The 16,953-nt window shown below is 43.5% G+C and overlaps 1 protein-coding gene across 3 annotated transcripts in view; it reads right to left on the bottom strand.

The window, feature by feature from the left end:
• ARHGAP17 (Rho GTPase activating protein 17) overlaps window positions 1-16,440 on the bottom strand; it is a 76,747-nt gene extending 60,307 nt beyond the window's left edge. For 2 of the 3 annotated variants that reach the window (XM_069486791.1, XM_069486794.1), the window contains exon 1: window positions 16,283-16,440. In XM_069486791.1, coding sequence (XP_069342892.1) covers window positions 16,283-16,335 — 53 coding nt within the window. In that variant the 5' untranslated portion in view covers window positions 16,336-16,440. The remainder of the gene's footprint in view (window positions 1-16,282) is intronic. The other variant, XM_069486793.1, reaches the window with a different exon arrangement.
• Between the last annotated feature and the right edge of the window lie 513 nt (window positions 16,441-16,953).

The following is a 16,953-nucleotide window of genomic DNA, read 5'->3' as shown; positions in this document are numbered from 1 at the left end:
GGTCCCTGGCACCTGGTGAGGGCTCACAGAGAGGTGTTCTGAGACTTACAACAAATAATAACCTTGAGATAAATCCCAAGTCTTATCTAAGAATGACCTTTCTGAAGTGACCAGGCTCTTCCAGCTTCTCCCTGGAAGGAGTTACTGGTGAGCCCAGACCACACAAAGACAAAAAGCTATGCCAGACTTAGAGCAGGAGCAGGGCAGGCTGCTCAATTAAGACAAAGGGTTGGTTGTGATAACGCTGCGTGGGATGGTGGCCACCAAAGAGAATCATAGGCACACAATAAACAGAAACTTAGGGACGGAATACATGGAGAGTTAGCAACCTTTCATCAAAGGCTCAACCTCGTAAGCTGCTGTGCATCACAATGCTGGTAATAAGGCTATAAAGACACCTGTGCCAGCAGAGCTCAGGTGTGCCTTCATAGAGGGGTCAAAGCAATTCTCCAAATATAAACCATCCGTCCCAGGATGGACTTGCTCCAAAGTATTCAGATCATGGATCTTCATTCATTCAGCCAGTATTTATGGAGCTCTCTCTAAATGTCAAGAACTGGGGAGAAAAAAAAAAAAAAAAAAGGAGAGAAATGAGACACAGTCCCTACCCTTGAGGAGCTCACGGGAAAGAGAAATGTCAACAATCAACCTCCTTCAGAGAGCGATAGGGTACTGAGAGAAGGGTAATGGACTGTGTGGCCAGAAGACTTCACAGGGAAACAGACCAAGCAGAACTCAGGTTAAGTCAGGACAACCAAAGACATGGGGAGAAGGGATTTGGGGAGGAGTCTGTACTCAACAGGGCATAGAATAGGAGTGGGGGATCTGGTTGCAAACAAAGGCTTTGTCTGCTAAGGAATTACGGGGCAACAGGGAGCCACTGATGGTTTTCCAATAAAGGAATGTCATCATATTTGAGGTTTAGAGTGAAAATTCTGACAGCAGAGTCCAGGATGGAGGTAGGGAGAGCACCTGGAGGCCTCTACAAAGAGCACAGACCCAGACAGATTCCCATCGGTCGATCCTGACAACATGCAGCTATTTTAAGAGAATTAGTACAGCAGACTCTGACTACAGACTGTCAACTTGAAAAACATTTCAGAAAGTACAAGAAAAATTTATAAAATATGGCACTCTCTCTGGTCAAGAAATTAATCCAACATAGAAACTAAAATTCATGGATCATAACATACTTTCATCAGACTTGCTTATTTAACACCAGATTTCCAATGCTAAATTAAAAAAAAACTTTAAACAGTAATACTTTGCATTTGTACATTTTTTTCTTTTATGAAAGCACTTTCACCTATACTATTTCATTTTATTATATTACATGTACCCTGATACAGGGCAATTTTTATTATCTCTATTTTGTGGGTGTTCAGGCACCCACTAAATGAATTACACAACGTGAATCAGTCTTTGAACCTTCAGAGAGACAGTAACTTCAAGGTCATCGGCCAAAGTTGAGTTTCTTTTAAATTTTCATGCTAGATTCTGGTCCTGGCTTCACCACAAACTAACCATATGATCTAAAAATACATCCCTTAACCTTCCTGCCCCTCACTTTATTTATATGTGCATCAACATTCTCACACGACTTTTAAAGAGACTACAATAAAATAGCAAAGGAGAGAACATTTCAAAACCTTCACAACTGTGCTTTGCAAATACAAGACTGTATCTCTATAAACAATAAATGTTACATGGTTTAAAAAGGCACACAGTGCTGAGAATTTGGATAATCTTGGCCCCTGCAGGTTTCTACAATGAATACACATCACAGATGTAGCCCAGAAAGTTCCATGATCAACTGTGGTGCACAAAATGAAGGGAAAAACTATTCACCTGGAAAATCAGGGTGAGGCAGATTTTATGGGATGACCGGTAGATTCTGGGTGGGGAACACCATAAATCTTCACTTGCCCTTTTCTAAAGGTCAAAGAAAAGATTGCTTAATGGATGGAAGGACTCTGTAGATGACTCAAAATAGAAAACTGATTTTTTTTTTTTTAACGAGGCTTTTTCCCAAAAGGATGTTCACAATAATTAAATGTGAATTGAGCAGAGCTATGCAGCCCATCACTGAATTCAACCACAGGCTAGTGTCATGAATAATTTGCCACTAACCTTTTCATTTGGTTAGTCACTGAACAAATATTTTTGGGTTTCCTTCTATGAGCCATCATGAGTAAGAGATACCTCCCCTGCTCTGACAGAGCTCGAGGACTATCGAGGAAAATAAGTGATTATACTTCAGTGTCATGGCTGCTCCAATAGCGGAAGTGCAGGGTCCTCTGGGAGTTGTCATAATTATCACAGCTAACATCAATGGAGCTCACATCACGTGCTCTGCACTGTTCCAGGTACTTTGCCAGAATAAATTCTCTTAAAGTTCATAAAGACTCTATGGGGTATTATCCCTATGTTACAGACGAGGAAACTGAGGCAGAGAGAAATTGAGTGACTTGCCTAAGGTTTCATACTCGGCTTCCAAATCTGGGCAATATTACTCCAGAGATCTTGTTCTTAACCACCTAATATACACTTTACACGTATTAACCCGTTTAATTCCCAAGGTAACCATGAGATCAATACTGTTAATATATCTATCCATTTTAGAGATCAGAAACCCAGGCACAGAGAAGCTGATTGACTTGCAGAAGGTTGACAGAGATGACAGGAGGGGCCCTGAATGCAGACCCAGGATACCAGAAGGGTTTTCTGAAACTGGTGATGGCTTCTGAGACCTAGTGGATGAGTTGGATGGTACAAAAGAACAATCAGGGCAGGGACAAGAGAGGTAAGAGGCAGCATGAGAGGAACAGACACAGGTGATATAGCTGGGAGAGAAACCCTCCCCTCAAGCTCAGATGCATGGGGCCTGCTGAAGTCTTCGAGCAAAGCAGGAAAACTGAGAGGAAGCTTCTAAGACCCTGGGCCTGGTATTGAGTAGGAGGTAGTGGGGATCTACCACTGGGGGAGAGACAGGAGAGCTGAGAGACATCCCTCCCTCACCCAGGCCAACCAAGGCACAGGTGCGCAGAGCCTGCTGAAAGGGCTATGGAAAAACTGAGAGAAATCCTGCAGGATTTTGGGCCTTAAAATGAGAATGAGGCAGCAGATGTAAGAAAAAACTCTTCAGAAAGGCTGTTACGTCTATTTAAAGAACAGAGAAGCAAGCTTGCCTTGGACAATGAACGAACAAATAAAACTGCATTGCTTTAGTTCTCTATAGACTTACGTCTTAAGTACACCTGGGACTTTTCCTGAATGGCTTTCAGTACCATATTTTTTCATTTCTAAGACTTTGTAAAAACATCTTTTCTAACATTTCAATGGATTTTAATGGAGGAGAATAAACACATGTGTTCCGTCAACCATCTTAAACTAAAATGTTTCCCATAATGTCTTAAGTCCCTCTCCTCATTGGAGAACTTTCCTACCATGAATGATTTCAGGAACCTACCAGTGGAGACAACGGTTCAATCTGTTATGCTATAACATGTTATTATGATAGTTGTATTACTAAGAATTTATCAACACTCAAATTATAAAATCAATTGATATGATGGCAGGAGGGGGAATATTCAGGAGATGGAACATTTTGAACTAGCAAAGGAATTTCTCCAGCATTACGGGGCAAATCTAGCATTCCATCTTGTCTGGATATTGTTCAAACAGGATACTGGTCTGTTCCTATAATCACAAGCACTCTTATTAATGAGAACATCTTATACACACACATCTCCTTTGCTACCCACAAGTCTAAAAGCAGAACAGAAAAACACCCACTAAAGTGTGTTCACAAGGTACCCCACCTCCACCCCCAGCAAGGTGCTGGCTCCTTGTGGGTGGGTGAAGTGGCTAAGAGTGAGAGCCTGGAGCAAGTTCACTGGGGCTCAAAGCCCAGTTCACCACCTAAGAGCTGCGTAACTATCAGCAGATTACTTAACATCCATGTGTCTCTCTTTCCTTGTCTGTAAAAATGGTGATGTTACCGATATATAACTTACAGAATTAGAAGGATTAAAAGAGATAATATAAGCAAAGTGCTAATTCCTAGAAAGCTCAAAAAATGGTTCCTGTTCTTGTTATTACACAGGTGATTCAGAGTCTGGACTCTGGAGACATGACCTTGGACAAGTTGCACAAGCTTGCTGTACCTCTGTCTTCTCACCTGTAAAAGGGGATAGCACAGGACTGGTTGTGCAGGGTTTGGCGGGTATTAAATGAGTCAACACACAACTAGCACTTGGAAAGGCCTGGTACCTGGTAAACATCCAAATACATCTTCACTATCATTTTTTTTTTGGGAGGGGGGGAAGGATCCCTCTGACAACAATATGGAAGATGTTGAGAGGGAAGATTTACTGGAGGGTAGAAAACCAAGGAAAAGGAGATTAAAAGGCCCAAGAATATGAGATCCAAGTGAGCAGGGAAGCAGGCCTGCACTAAACAGTTGGCGTGTAAAGGAGGGGACAGAGAGCTACTACAAAGGTAAGATGAATAGGACTTACTGACTTGGGCGTGGGTGGGAAGTGAGAGGGAGCGGCCTAGGATGGCCACCACCAGGTTTCTGTCTTGAGGGACTGGCTGGTAATAAGACCCTTCATGGAGAGAGAAAACTGGGGAGGATTTGAGGGTACAGCCACTGAGGTCAGCTCTGGACATGCTGAGTTTAAAGGATCTGTTGAACATTCAGGTGGAGATGTCCAGTGTGGTTTTTCTTCTAGATGGTTCTGACGCACAGAAGAGGCATCTGGCCCAGACATGCAGAGCATGTTGTTAAGTACTAGCAGCAAACATGGATTTGGGGGAGTTCACTCAGAATTCAGATCCTGCAGAGAAGATGAAGGCTAAGGACAGAAACCTCGGGAACACAACAGGAAGAGCCACAGCAGGGAACAGAAAGGAGTCCCCAGGGAAGGCGCCAAGAGTAAGTTGTGAATGAAGCAAGGACAAGTGACTGCCTAAGGATGCAAAATGTCCCGGGGCACAGGAAAGGCAGGGACAGGAAAGTGTGAGATGGTTGTTGGAAACCTGAATGTGGGCCACTGATGGGAGAGGGCGAGGCAAGCCACGTGAAGGAAGGGGACGCTGAGAAGGCTTGCACGTGCCTAGCAGCTGAGAAGGCAGTAGTGGAGAGGAGGCTGAAAACGCAGAGCAGCATGGGGAAGACCAACAAGTGACACACCCAGGAAAGTGTCACAGGCTGGAAGGGCAGTCCTAGACAGAGGACAGGATGGAGACTGACAAGCACTAATGGCGACTGACAACCATCAACTTGAGTGCCAGACTAGGGGAAGGGTTGGCCGTATCCAGTTTTCTCTGGAAATTAGGAGGCAGGTCATCTGAGGAGAGTGGGTGTGTCTGGGGTAGGGAGGAGTAGGGTTTGAGAAGAGTGAGAGTCTGGCAAGAGCACGCAGGAAAACGGGATAGGAACTTTAGCCAAGGGTTGAAAGGCAGTGTTAAAAGCCCAGCTGAGCTTGGAGGCCGTAAAATTTTGGCAGCCATAAATCACACAAGTGGATGATCTTTCTGGGCCACACCCTGCATCCCAGGTACGGGAGCAAAAAAGCCAAAAAGAAGTGAGTCAGGCTGTTATTCTGCAGAACAGGTGAAAGAAAAAGGCCAGCTGGACAGAGCTGTGCAAGTGATGACAAAGAGTAACCAGCATGACTAACCCAAGTCAGGAAGGACGGGGACTAACAGAGGGCAGAAGAAACTGCTGGAGAAAGGAATCTGAAAGGATAAGAGATTGCAGTCAGATGGGGGACAAAGTATTAGGGCTAATCAAAGAATAAAAAGTTACACTGTCAGAAATGATATGACAGATTTTTAATGCATAACAACATTATCCATTTGGGGGAAAGATGTCCATCAGTTTATACTGATATAAACAAAATAAAAGCATGCCGGTTTAAAAGCTTTGAAGAACCAACTTACATCTTTTGTTGGATGGAAATGCAATCAGGGGCTGGAAATTTAAATACTACAGTCACTCTGGACTTAAGAACAAATGGATCTGCAAATAACCATTCACTACCCGATTTGAAAATAAAAGAGCTGTCGACTTGAATAAAGACTGTGTAAAAAAATAAAAATTAAAAAATTAAAAAAATTAAAATAAAAGAGCTGGAGAGAGTTGTCCAGGGACATGTCAGCAGAGACATTCTAGACAGAGATGGCAGCATCAATCTAGGGATGAAGAAAGGCCAGGGTTAGAGGCATAAAACAGAGTCATGAATGACAAGGTAACAGTTATGGGGCTGTGATCTCCCAGAGAAACGGCTAAGAAGAGTGGAAACCAAGGACATTTACCTGTCCAAATACAAGGGTGGATACCCAACATTACCCTGGATCACTATGGCCCTAGAAGGTAGGAATGTTACAATCTACAGGTTATTTTTTATCATTCTTTCTCTGCACTTTTATGCCAAAGCATGGAGTACTTTCCATGATAAGCTCTATTTTCTTCTATTTATTTTATGATTTTTTTTTACAAGAAACACTTAATCCATTCGGAATTTATTTTGGCATATAGCGGTGAGGTGGAATCTAACCTATTTTTCTCAATACTAACCTATCATCTTATACTATTTCCTCACCATCTTATGATGCCTCCTTATCACATGTCAACTTCTTAAACCTACCAGGGCCTTTTCCTCTGCGGTATCAGGAGCCGGGTTTCACAAGTATGGGAACACAGCAGAGAGGCTGAATGGGCCAATGTCAGAAAGAGACCTAGCACAGACAGGATCTCAGCCCCCTCAGACTAAAATCCAATATATTTTTTACTATACTGCAAATGCCCTAGAGCTGTTTTAGTTTTTTACAGCCCTCATTTAAAGTTTTTAAGACCTCAACTAAAAGTTTTAAAACAAAAAGTTTTAAAGTTTTAATTGCCAAGAAAGCTGATTCTTAAGGGAAAGTAATTTGATAATCACCAACTCTCACCACGGAGAGAACTACATTTCTGCTTTTTGGAGGAAAGGCTCTCATCTAGAACTTGAGTGTGTATTTTAAAAACTAGCAGAACAGCACACACAAACAGATGTATGAGGTACATATCTATAAACAACATTTCGCTAGAGAGCAGTTCCTAATATGGGACTGTAGCTAAACATCTCTTGGATACCGAGTAGGTTTCTACTAGGCCAACCATGTTGATGGGTTTTCTTTAATCCTGGGGTTCTTGTCCATGGGCTTGAAGATGTCTGTGAAGTCTATGAAATCATACGCAAATCTGTACGTGAGGGTGATTTTTTTTCTGACAAGAGGGTGGTTAGAATCCCCATCTAAATCTACAGGCAATAAGGTTTCTATTCCTAAAGACTGCCCTGGGATTTGGAGCCTACAATTAAGTCCACTGCCTTGTGACCTGTTAACCACTTCTTTAGAAGTGACATTAACATATCGCCACTTATGCTCCATTAAAACTCCACTTACCATTTCTCAACTTTCTTCCTCCCCACCCCAAGAATCAGATAATGGTTGCCTTTTTCCAGTTTATAGCCAAAAATATTAAATTAAAGGATAAAATTTTCAGTGTTAGGTTTCCCCTATTTCTGCCCTCTTGGACTTCTCTATCACCTGTTACCTCTACCTGCCTGCTATCAATGTTGCTCAAGTGTTATGTAGCCAGAGAAACCCTCACTGAACCCCCAGACACATCCCTAAGGAACCCCCAACCCCACCCCGTGCCTGTGCCCATGCCCCCTCTATCCTAGCACTAACCTTATCTAGTGAAACAGAAATACGTTGGTGGATTTCCCTGAGGTCCAAATGGGAATGGTTTCAAGTGGCCACTTCAGCCTATGCATCTGTAAGTATCCAATGACCACGTGAAATCCAAGCTGGTTGACTTATACATGTTCACACTGACAGGTGACAGGTAGCTGGTAGGTGCTTGGAAGAATTTCTGTGCATTTGTAAACATTTATTTATTTAAAGATTTATATTCATTTGAGCACCTGTTTACCTCGTCTAGGATCATGACTTCAACTCTGTAAGAAGCATACATTTGGCTGAACCATGTGGAAGAACACGGAGAAACTATAGATGAAATGCTAATAAAACATTAAAGGAGAGATCAAATTGACTACTGGACCAAAAGGCATCTTTGATAAGGAAGATACCTAAGAAGAACAACTGTGGGAAAGGAGAGGCAAAGACAAACATCTTAGGACTATCAAAAAAAAAAGTAACCACTGCAAATAATCAATAAGCTGCAATTATTTCTGAAATATCATGACATAGGAAACACAGTCATATAATCTGGATGGCTGAAATGAACTGAATATTGTTTTCCTATCAGATGTGCCTCTCGTTTTATTTGCCATAAATAGGCTCTACCTATTCAAAAGATAGTTTCTTATATATATCACAGATATAAATATTGAGCAATATTGATAGAAACGTAGAATCTGCTCTGTCTTCTAAAATGTGCATTAAACCTACACCCAGTTATGAATGTGCTCTCTCAAGATTCCATCACTGTACTTGTTAAGTAATGTATGAGAACAAGAATGTTAACTTGTTTATATTAAAATACATTAATAAATCAAGGAATGGCATTAAGATTTCATTAACAACACCTAAGGTCTGCTAGCAGAGGTACAACTGGTTATATTCAAATTAACTGTTTGTATGTCTGTCTCCCCTCTCAAGTCCCCAGGGATTGGTTATATTTTTTAACCTCAGCCCGTACATTGGCTCTACATTTTTTTTTTTTAATTTTTATTTATTTTATTTTTTTTTTTTTGAGACAGAGTCTCACTTTGTTGCCCAGGCTAGAGTGAGTGCCGTGGCGTCAGCCTAGCTCACAGCAACCTCAAACTCCTGGGCTCAAGCGATCCTCCTGCCTCAGCCTCCCAAGTAGCTGGGACTACAGACATGTGCCACTATGCCTGGCTAATTTTTCTATGTATATATTTTTAGTTGTCCATATAATTTCTTTCTATTTTTAGTAGAGACGGGGTCTCGCTCTTGCTCAGGCTGGCCTCGAACTCCTGACCTTGAGCGATCCACCCGCCTCGGCCTCCCAGAGTGCTAGGATTACAGGCGTGAGCCACCGCGTCCGGCCTGGCTCTACATTTGAACTCCATTTGACAGGTTCTCAGTAGATATTTGTTGAACAGAATTGGTAATTGAACAATGAAATTGATAATTAAACATTAATTCTATGACAATGAAACAAATGATACAAACAGAAAAATCATATAAAGAAATATTAATACAAATATAAGGACAAATATTCTAACCTTAGTGGAAAAAAATTTAAATAGGTAACAAATTTTTTAAAAGATAATATCTAATGCCATAATACTAAGGTGCTGGTAAAAATGATATTCTTCGTGCCATGCATAATGATGTGCATTATGGTGCAATATTACTTTCTGCACTATAAACCAAATGATGGCATTATCATCTTAAAAGACAATTTGGCATTACTAGGGCTATATAAATATTAATTTCCTACAAATGCATTGATTCTAAACTCTAGAGAATTCATCAGAAAAAAATAATCTAGAGGGGAACAGCTATCATCATTAAAATGGAGACTGCTTATGTCAAACAGAGGTGGGGTAACCTAGATGTCTGACAAAAGGGATAAAATCCAGCTCAAGCCAACACAACCAGTTGGAAGATAAAGTTTTGAGTCCAGGTGAAAAATAGTGAGCTCCTGATTACGGTAACAAGAAGCATGGGCACTGAGAAGCAGAGACCAAGTCAAAAGATAACCAAAGAGGAAGAACTGCCAGATCATGGTGATAGCCTGGAAATGAGAAGATGGAGGAGAAAGAGGAGGACTGACAGGTGACTGAGGAAGTGGTGGTGATGGCATTCAATGCCCTGGGGCAGGCATCAGCAAACTTTTTATAAAGGGCCAGCAATAAATACCATAGGCTCTGTGGGCCATGTGGGTCACTGTGGCAACTGCTTAACTCTGCTGCTGTAGTAAGTAGCCGTGTTCCGATAACCCTGTTTTACAAAACAGGCAGTGGGCTGGATTTAACCTGTGGCCAAAGTTTGTTGACTCAAGGGCTAGAGAATACAGGGAAATGAGACCAATTTGAGGATGAAGTTCACGAGTTCAATTTTAGCGGGACATGTCAGCAGAGACATTCTAGACAGAGATGGTAGCATCAATCTAGGGATGAAGAAAGGGCAGAGTTAGAGGCATAAAACAGTCATCAACCATGAGGTAATAGTTATGGGACTGAGATCACCCAGAGAAATGGCCGAGAGGAGGGGAAACCAAGGACATTTACTATCCAAATACAAGGGTGGATACCCAACATTACCCTGGATCACTACGGCCCTGGAAAGGTAGGAACGTTATAATCTAACCTCCCCTATCTCATACTTTTTAGAAAGAGGGCTCCTATTTTTAAAGTGGGGCTTTCATTTCCTTTTCCAAGATAAATAACTTTAAAGCTTCAAATTTTTACATGAAAAAGAAAACTTCTTATTGGCTAGAAAATCAGGCAGCTCGAAAATAAAGTACCTATCAACTTTTATGTTTTATTTTTATTATGAAATATTTTATAAACAAAAACACCTAGCACATATATAAGGTATCATGAATAATAAATAAAACAAATGTACCCACTACCATCTTAAGAAGTAGTTCATTACCAACACCACTGACAACTTTTCATACCATAAGCATCAGCCTCTAAATTAGGGGTCAAAGCAGGCAGCCCACAGCCAGGTAAAGCTTGCAGACATGTTTTTCCTTGGCCTACACAGTGTTTTAGTTTTTTTTCCTTTTAGTTGCCAACATTTAAATATCAAGAAACTTCACATAGAAAACAGCATTCCGGGGTACCATTAAAAATGGGAAGATGTGGCTATCATATACCCACATTCACCATGGCAACAAGTGGCTAGAGCTAAAGAGCAACTATCCCCTTTAAATGAACATGTACTTAGCAGTTCACTGCAGTCCCCACCATTCCCTATTGTCCTATACTCACCTCCCACTTCATTTATTTATTTTACTTGCCCAAGCACTTGAGTTTGTAACCCCTGCTTATATAATATAAGTGTGATTTCCAACCTTTTGGAGTATGGGAAACATTATTTATTTATTTATTATTTTTTTTTTGAAGGACTGATGCTCTTTCAGGGAAACATTATTTAAAGCAAAAAAATTTCACGGCCTCTTTTAATAGGTACACTATTACAGGTAAGACAGATCCACAATCCCTAGCCACCATTTTGAAATCCAAATAACCCACTCAGAGGGAAGCAAAGCACACACACCTACTACCTTTTCTCAGAAATACTGTTCTGAGCTCCCGTAGAAAAGGCAGAGTAAAAATCAGTGGGAGGAAAAGGAGACAGTGGAGTAGGTGAAGGATGTCAAACGTTACTGCTGGCAAAGTAAGGATAAGGTTTGTGATCATCAAACACAGAAAGGGCTGTCTCATGGAAGAGAAATAAGATTTATTCAATGTGGCACCAGAGGACTGTTCTGGGATCAGAAGGTAGACATGCCTTTTAACTCAGCGTGAGAATCTGTGCTGCTGGTAATGGATCCAGCTATCTCATGAAGTAGTGAGTCCTCCCTCTGCTCCCAGGGAAGGTCATTAGATCTGTGATCAGGGTTTACAGCTGCTTCAGAATCAGAAATCTGGGTTTGGATCTGCAGCTCTGTCATTTACTAGCTTGGTGACCTCTTTGATCTCTGGTTTCCTCATCATTCAATCAGGAATAAATAATATCACCTCTGAGAGCTGCTGTGAGAGTGCAGTGAAATAAATTCATGCAAACCACCTAGTCCAGCAGCTTAATAAGCACAGAAGAGATTTAATAAACATTAATAAAAGTTAATCCTTTGCTGGCGAAAAGGCAGCCCAGTTTCTGTAGTCAAAAGCACATGGGATCCAGAGTCAGAAGCCCTGGACCCAAGTTCTGCCTTGGCCACTTAGGAGCTGTGCAAACTTGGCAAGTCATTTTCCCTCCTTTACAAAAGAGAAATGATAATCACCAATAGGTGAGAATTGAGCCAGGTGGTTTAGTACAGCACTTTGTAAACTAAACCACTATAGAAGTGTTGATGATTATTACTATCAGATCTTTTGAAGATTTCAGTAAAGGAAGGGATGGTGTTCCACAAATCCAAAAACTGAGAATGTAGTAATATCAGGATAAGGTATGGGGAAAAAAGAAAAAGAATAACAGAGGCTGTTAATTTCCAGGTTCTTCTAGACAAGTGGTTACCAATGGGTGACCCAGAGACAAAATCTGTCCTCTGGGTACTGCATTGTCTTTAGTCCCTTGTAGTGTCTCAAGCAGTTGTTTAATTTGAATTAAAAGCCATCTAATCAAAATGCAGATCTTTTCTTGAAATTCCAAAGATCTGCCACACTGGACCCACATTCCCACACAGCCCCTTTGCCCCACACCCCCAGCCTTTGTCAGGCCCAAGTCACTCATTTATTTTACTGGCCTGGCCCCCTAGGCATTAGAGTTTGTAACTTTGGCTTATCTAAAGACAACTCTCTGGGAAAGCATTCAGGCCTCCAGGGGAAACTTCCATCACAGCAGAAATCAGCGCCCAATGAGACACTCCCTACCACAGCCTAAGTACTATGCTTTCCTAGTTAGGTCCTTCCAACTCCTTTTCTCCTTGACACGTTTACAACCTCACTTCTCCTCATCCTAGTGTACACCCTCCTCTATTCAGGCCCTCTCCTCCCCCAAAACACCATCTGCATCCACTATCTTATCTGTATCTAAGCATTTTCAAGAAACAAGATATCTCTCTTTTTAGCAGGATTACAAAAGACACAACATGACGTTTATTCCTTGCCTGACCAGCACCCATTCTCCCCTCTTGCTGGTAACAGCACCCCAGCTTACCTTGGGGAACCAGCTCTCCTCTAATTTCCATCCGTATGGCTTGGGTGGGGCTGACTCCATTCCTTTTTCAGAGACAGGCATGTGACCCAGAAGCATTCAAAGCCAGTCCTGGGACTTTGGCCACAGTGACTGGGAGAAAAGTATTCCTTCCCTGTGGATGGATATAGCTTGTCTAAAGAGTGGAACCCGTGGATGCAGTGAAGCCTGAAGCCACACTGTTCTTGGACTCCTTTGATCACATGTGAGCTGATGAATTCCTGTCTTTGCTCAAGGCACTTTGAGTTGGGGTTTCTTACAACCAAAAGAGGTCTAATCAATGCAAAAAAAAAAAAAAGTCCTTGAAGATGGAAGATAAACAAAGGCTCTGCTCAAATTGTCTCCTCTGCGAAGCTTTTGTTACCTCCCTGTAGCCAATGACAGCTAGGTTGTGCCTCAGCCAGCTCTCTGTAAGCACTTATCTAACATAAACATTAATCATTATTTTTTGCTTGCCTATATACTCCACATAGCTATTGTGCTCCTTCAGGGCAGAAACCATGTCATATGCACCTTTGATTCTTTAATACCTTGCACAATGGCAAACAGTGTGGGCTCAACAAGTGTCTATTGAATGTATGAATCAACAAAAGGCAAGTGGACAAAAAGAACCATCCTAATTCTCTCCTTTGGGACACCCATATCATGAGACCACCTCATAAGCCTTGCCCCTATGATACACAGACCATTTTCCTCAAATAGACTCATCCACCCATTGTAAACAAATTGCATCATGAGAACTTGCTCCTTCCAGGCATTACTAATTCTCCACATGTCCATCCCATGGAACCCTACTTTCGGGATTTCTTATAATGTCTCCATTCTGGGTAGAATACCTCATTGCAAGACACCACCTAGAACTCGAAGAATTGATAAACCAACACGCAATGGACATGCCATTTACATATATAACTTTCTTCTCCATCTAGAACACAAGGGGAAAAAAAACCCCTTTGCTTTCTAGCCTTCATGTTGACTCAAATACTCCCAGAATCCCGATTCTGGTGTCCACCAAACATCTGCTTCCACACAGTAACAATTCTAGGCTCTCCCCTGCCTCCATTTTTCTTCCCTGGTCCTTTATGATTACTTAAGTGGAAAAAAATAAAAAATATCTAGGAAATTAACAGCAGGGAAGCAACAGGTTTCCCAGCAAGAACATATGTTCTGACTTTGGGTGCATAATTGCCACTCCCTTAATAGCTCTGTAATAGCTTCAGCTTCCACTGGCACCTAGCAATAAAGATTTTCAAACAGTCAAAGGTCAGGCCCAGAATTTACAGTCCCAGTATGAATCACCATCCACTCTATCCAGTTCACAGTTTCACATACTTGGATCCACACCACCAAGGCAATCTAGTGAGAGCTAGAATCCGGGAATTAACAATGTCTATCAAGCATCTACCATGTGATAGGAACCAAAGCAGACTCTGGGAATCAAAGGGGATAAAGCAAGGACTCTTAAAGCGTTCAGTCTAATGCACAACACAGACAATTAAAGAGGCCATTACATTATAGAAAAGCAGGTGCTATATGAGATTAGGAAAACTCCCAGGAGGAAGATCCAATCTATGCTGAGCATCAGGGAAGACCTTCCAGAGGCACAGAGACCTTTATTGGGAGACCTGAAAAATGAGTAGGATGTGGTACAGGGAAGGCGTCGTAAAAGAGGCTTCCCAGAAATCCAGGTAGAGACTAATAAGGTAAGAGAAAGCAAGGCCTCCTCTGGAAACTGAAAGCAGGCACGTACGGCTGGAATTTAAAAGCCTGAAAGGAGAAGCGGCTAAGAGGAAGCAGGAGCCAGAGAGACCCTAAATAGCTTTGCAGATTTAGAAGTCTCAGAACTTTGTATAAGAAGAGCAAACATCCCTTGCCTGACACAAACAATGTAAAAATAGGCCAAAATGACAATCTGACAAATGTACCTTACCACTTACTATAAATACTGGCTCCACAGTGCACATTGCTGAGAACACTAAGTGGGGTACAAAACGCATCAGAAATTTTCATTTGCTTTAGATTCACTTGAAACATTAGCCCCCATTACTACTTGTGTCTACCTTCCTCTCAGCATTATTTCCTTAATTTTCCTGCAAATAACAGAAAAGTAGCATGTCTGGGCTTTAAGAGGCAGGGAATAACTCTGGAATCACTTCATCACTGACAAATGCACACCAAGATAACATGGTGGGGTATCCAAAAAATTACACAAGAAAACTAAGCAAAAAGTTGAGGGAAATGAAACAGTAAAAAAGCAAATATAGAAAACTCAAGAGGAAGTAAAAGTATTTTCATACACTCACAAAAAAAGAAGTACCCCCATGTGCTTCAGCCAAACCAAACTCCCCTTAACTGTTGAAAAAAAGAAAAACAAAAGAAGCAAGAGCTGTGAAAAATTCACACTTTCATATCTCTCCGCAGAATAAACAGTAAATTGGTACAGAACAGACAGCTGCCCTGAAAGACCTTGAAATATTCGCCCCAGATCACATAGCACATGACTATCACCTCTCGAAGCTCTCAAAACCACAAATCATTCCTGTTCCAACAGCCTGATCATCTGCAAACTCTGGTCTATTCTGTCATTTCAGAATCAATAATGCTTCCTGTCAAGCATTCAAGCAGTACCAAAGGAACATGGAGAAGTATCAGTTTCCAAATCCAAGGTGAGAAAGATTTTTTTTTTTTAATTGGCGCAAGGTGTCTCCACAATCCTTTTCTCCCAATTCCAAATTTCTAAATGTTAAGAACTTGCAACAGCAGTCAAGTTCCTCCGCTATTAGCCCTGGTTTTGAGACAGCACCACCTCCGAATTCCCTCAAAGGGCGTTTTGAAACTCACTAAGCAAATCCGACCGGCTTCAGTAACCCTTTAGTTATCTATTGCCACCATGCACTTGTAGAAGTGCTCGCGACAGCGGGTCAGCCCGGAAAGGCTGGGAATACCGCCCCCCAAAGCACAGCGCTCGTCACCGCGACGGGCACAGAAGTTTTCGGAGTCTTAGCTCAAGGCAGAGAGCCCGGGCTGGCTCTGTCCCGGGAACAGAACCTAGGGATCGGGTCTAGTCCCAGAAGGCGATGCTGCACGGGGCAGGGACAATGGGCACTGGGGACCCCGAGGGGTGCTGCGGAGGAGGTGGCGGCCCGCCCTGGCTGGTCTCGGGGGCCGGGCGGTGGCGGAGCTGCAGGCGGGCTGCCCAGAGTTCGGCGTCCGGCCACGCCGCGGCGCAGACCCCGGCCCCGGGCCCAGCTGGCCTCGGGCGGGGCCGCGGCCCGGTCCAGAGCCACCGATCCCGAAGAGGAGCCGTCCCGCCCCCCACCCCGGCGCGACCCCCAGCCCGGCCCGGCCCAGCCTGGCTCATCGCACTCGCCTGCCCACGGTCTGGTTGGCCAGCTGCTTCATGCGGTTGAACTGCTTCTTCATGGTGGCGGCGGCGGCCCGCGGGGCTCGGGCCGGGCAGGGTTGGGGACGGCCTGGCGGCTCCTACATCGCTTCCCGGCCCAGGCTGCGGCGGCGGCGGCGGCGGCTTCTCGGGCCGGCGGCCCCGCCCTCGCCGCGTCACTTCCAGCGGCGCCGCCCGCCCTCCCGCTGGGCCGGCGGAGCAGGGCCGAGCCCGGCCAAGCCGAGCCGAGCCGAGTAGGGCCGAGCCGGGACGGGACGAGCCGAGCCGAGCCGAGCGGCCCCGATCTGGCCAGGCCAGGCCCCGCGTGGAGCACCAGGCCCAGGGCGCCGAAACCGCAAGGCCTCCGCTGCCCGACCACCCCCTAGTGGATTCCAGTGCATGCAAATCATCTCGTGTTGGGCACCAGCTCGATGCTAGGACCTCTAGGCTCTGTGGCCGATCGATCAATTGGTCGATCAATAGAGCCACCAGTTGGGAGTAAGAACTCACTCCCCTGAGGAGATCTCAAACACGGGTGGGAAGAAGCCAGACACCAAGAGTGTAAACGTGCCACCCGCTGTGTGCGACCTCCAGGACCAGACAAAACTCATCCGCGGGAACAGATACCGGAACCGGGCTTGCTGGAGCAGGAGGGCAGA

Source organism: Eulemur rufifrons, chromosome 14 (genome assembly GCF_041146395.1).
Source record: "Eulemur rufifrons isolate Redbay chromosome 14, OSU_ERuf_1, whole genome shotgun sequence".
In the NCBI taxonomy this organism is placed as follows: Eukaryota; Metazoa; Chordata; class Mammalia; order Primates; family Lemuridae; genus Eulemur; species Eulemur rufifrons.
Note: the sequence above shows the minus strand (reverse complement) of the source record. Positions and strands in the feature narration are given on the sequence as shown.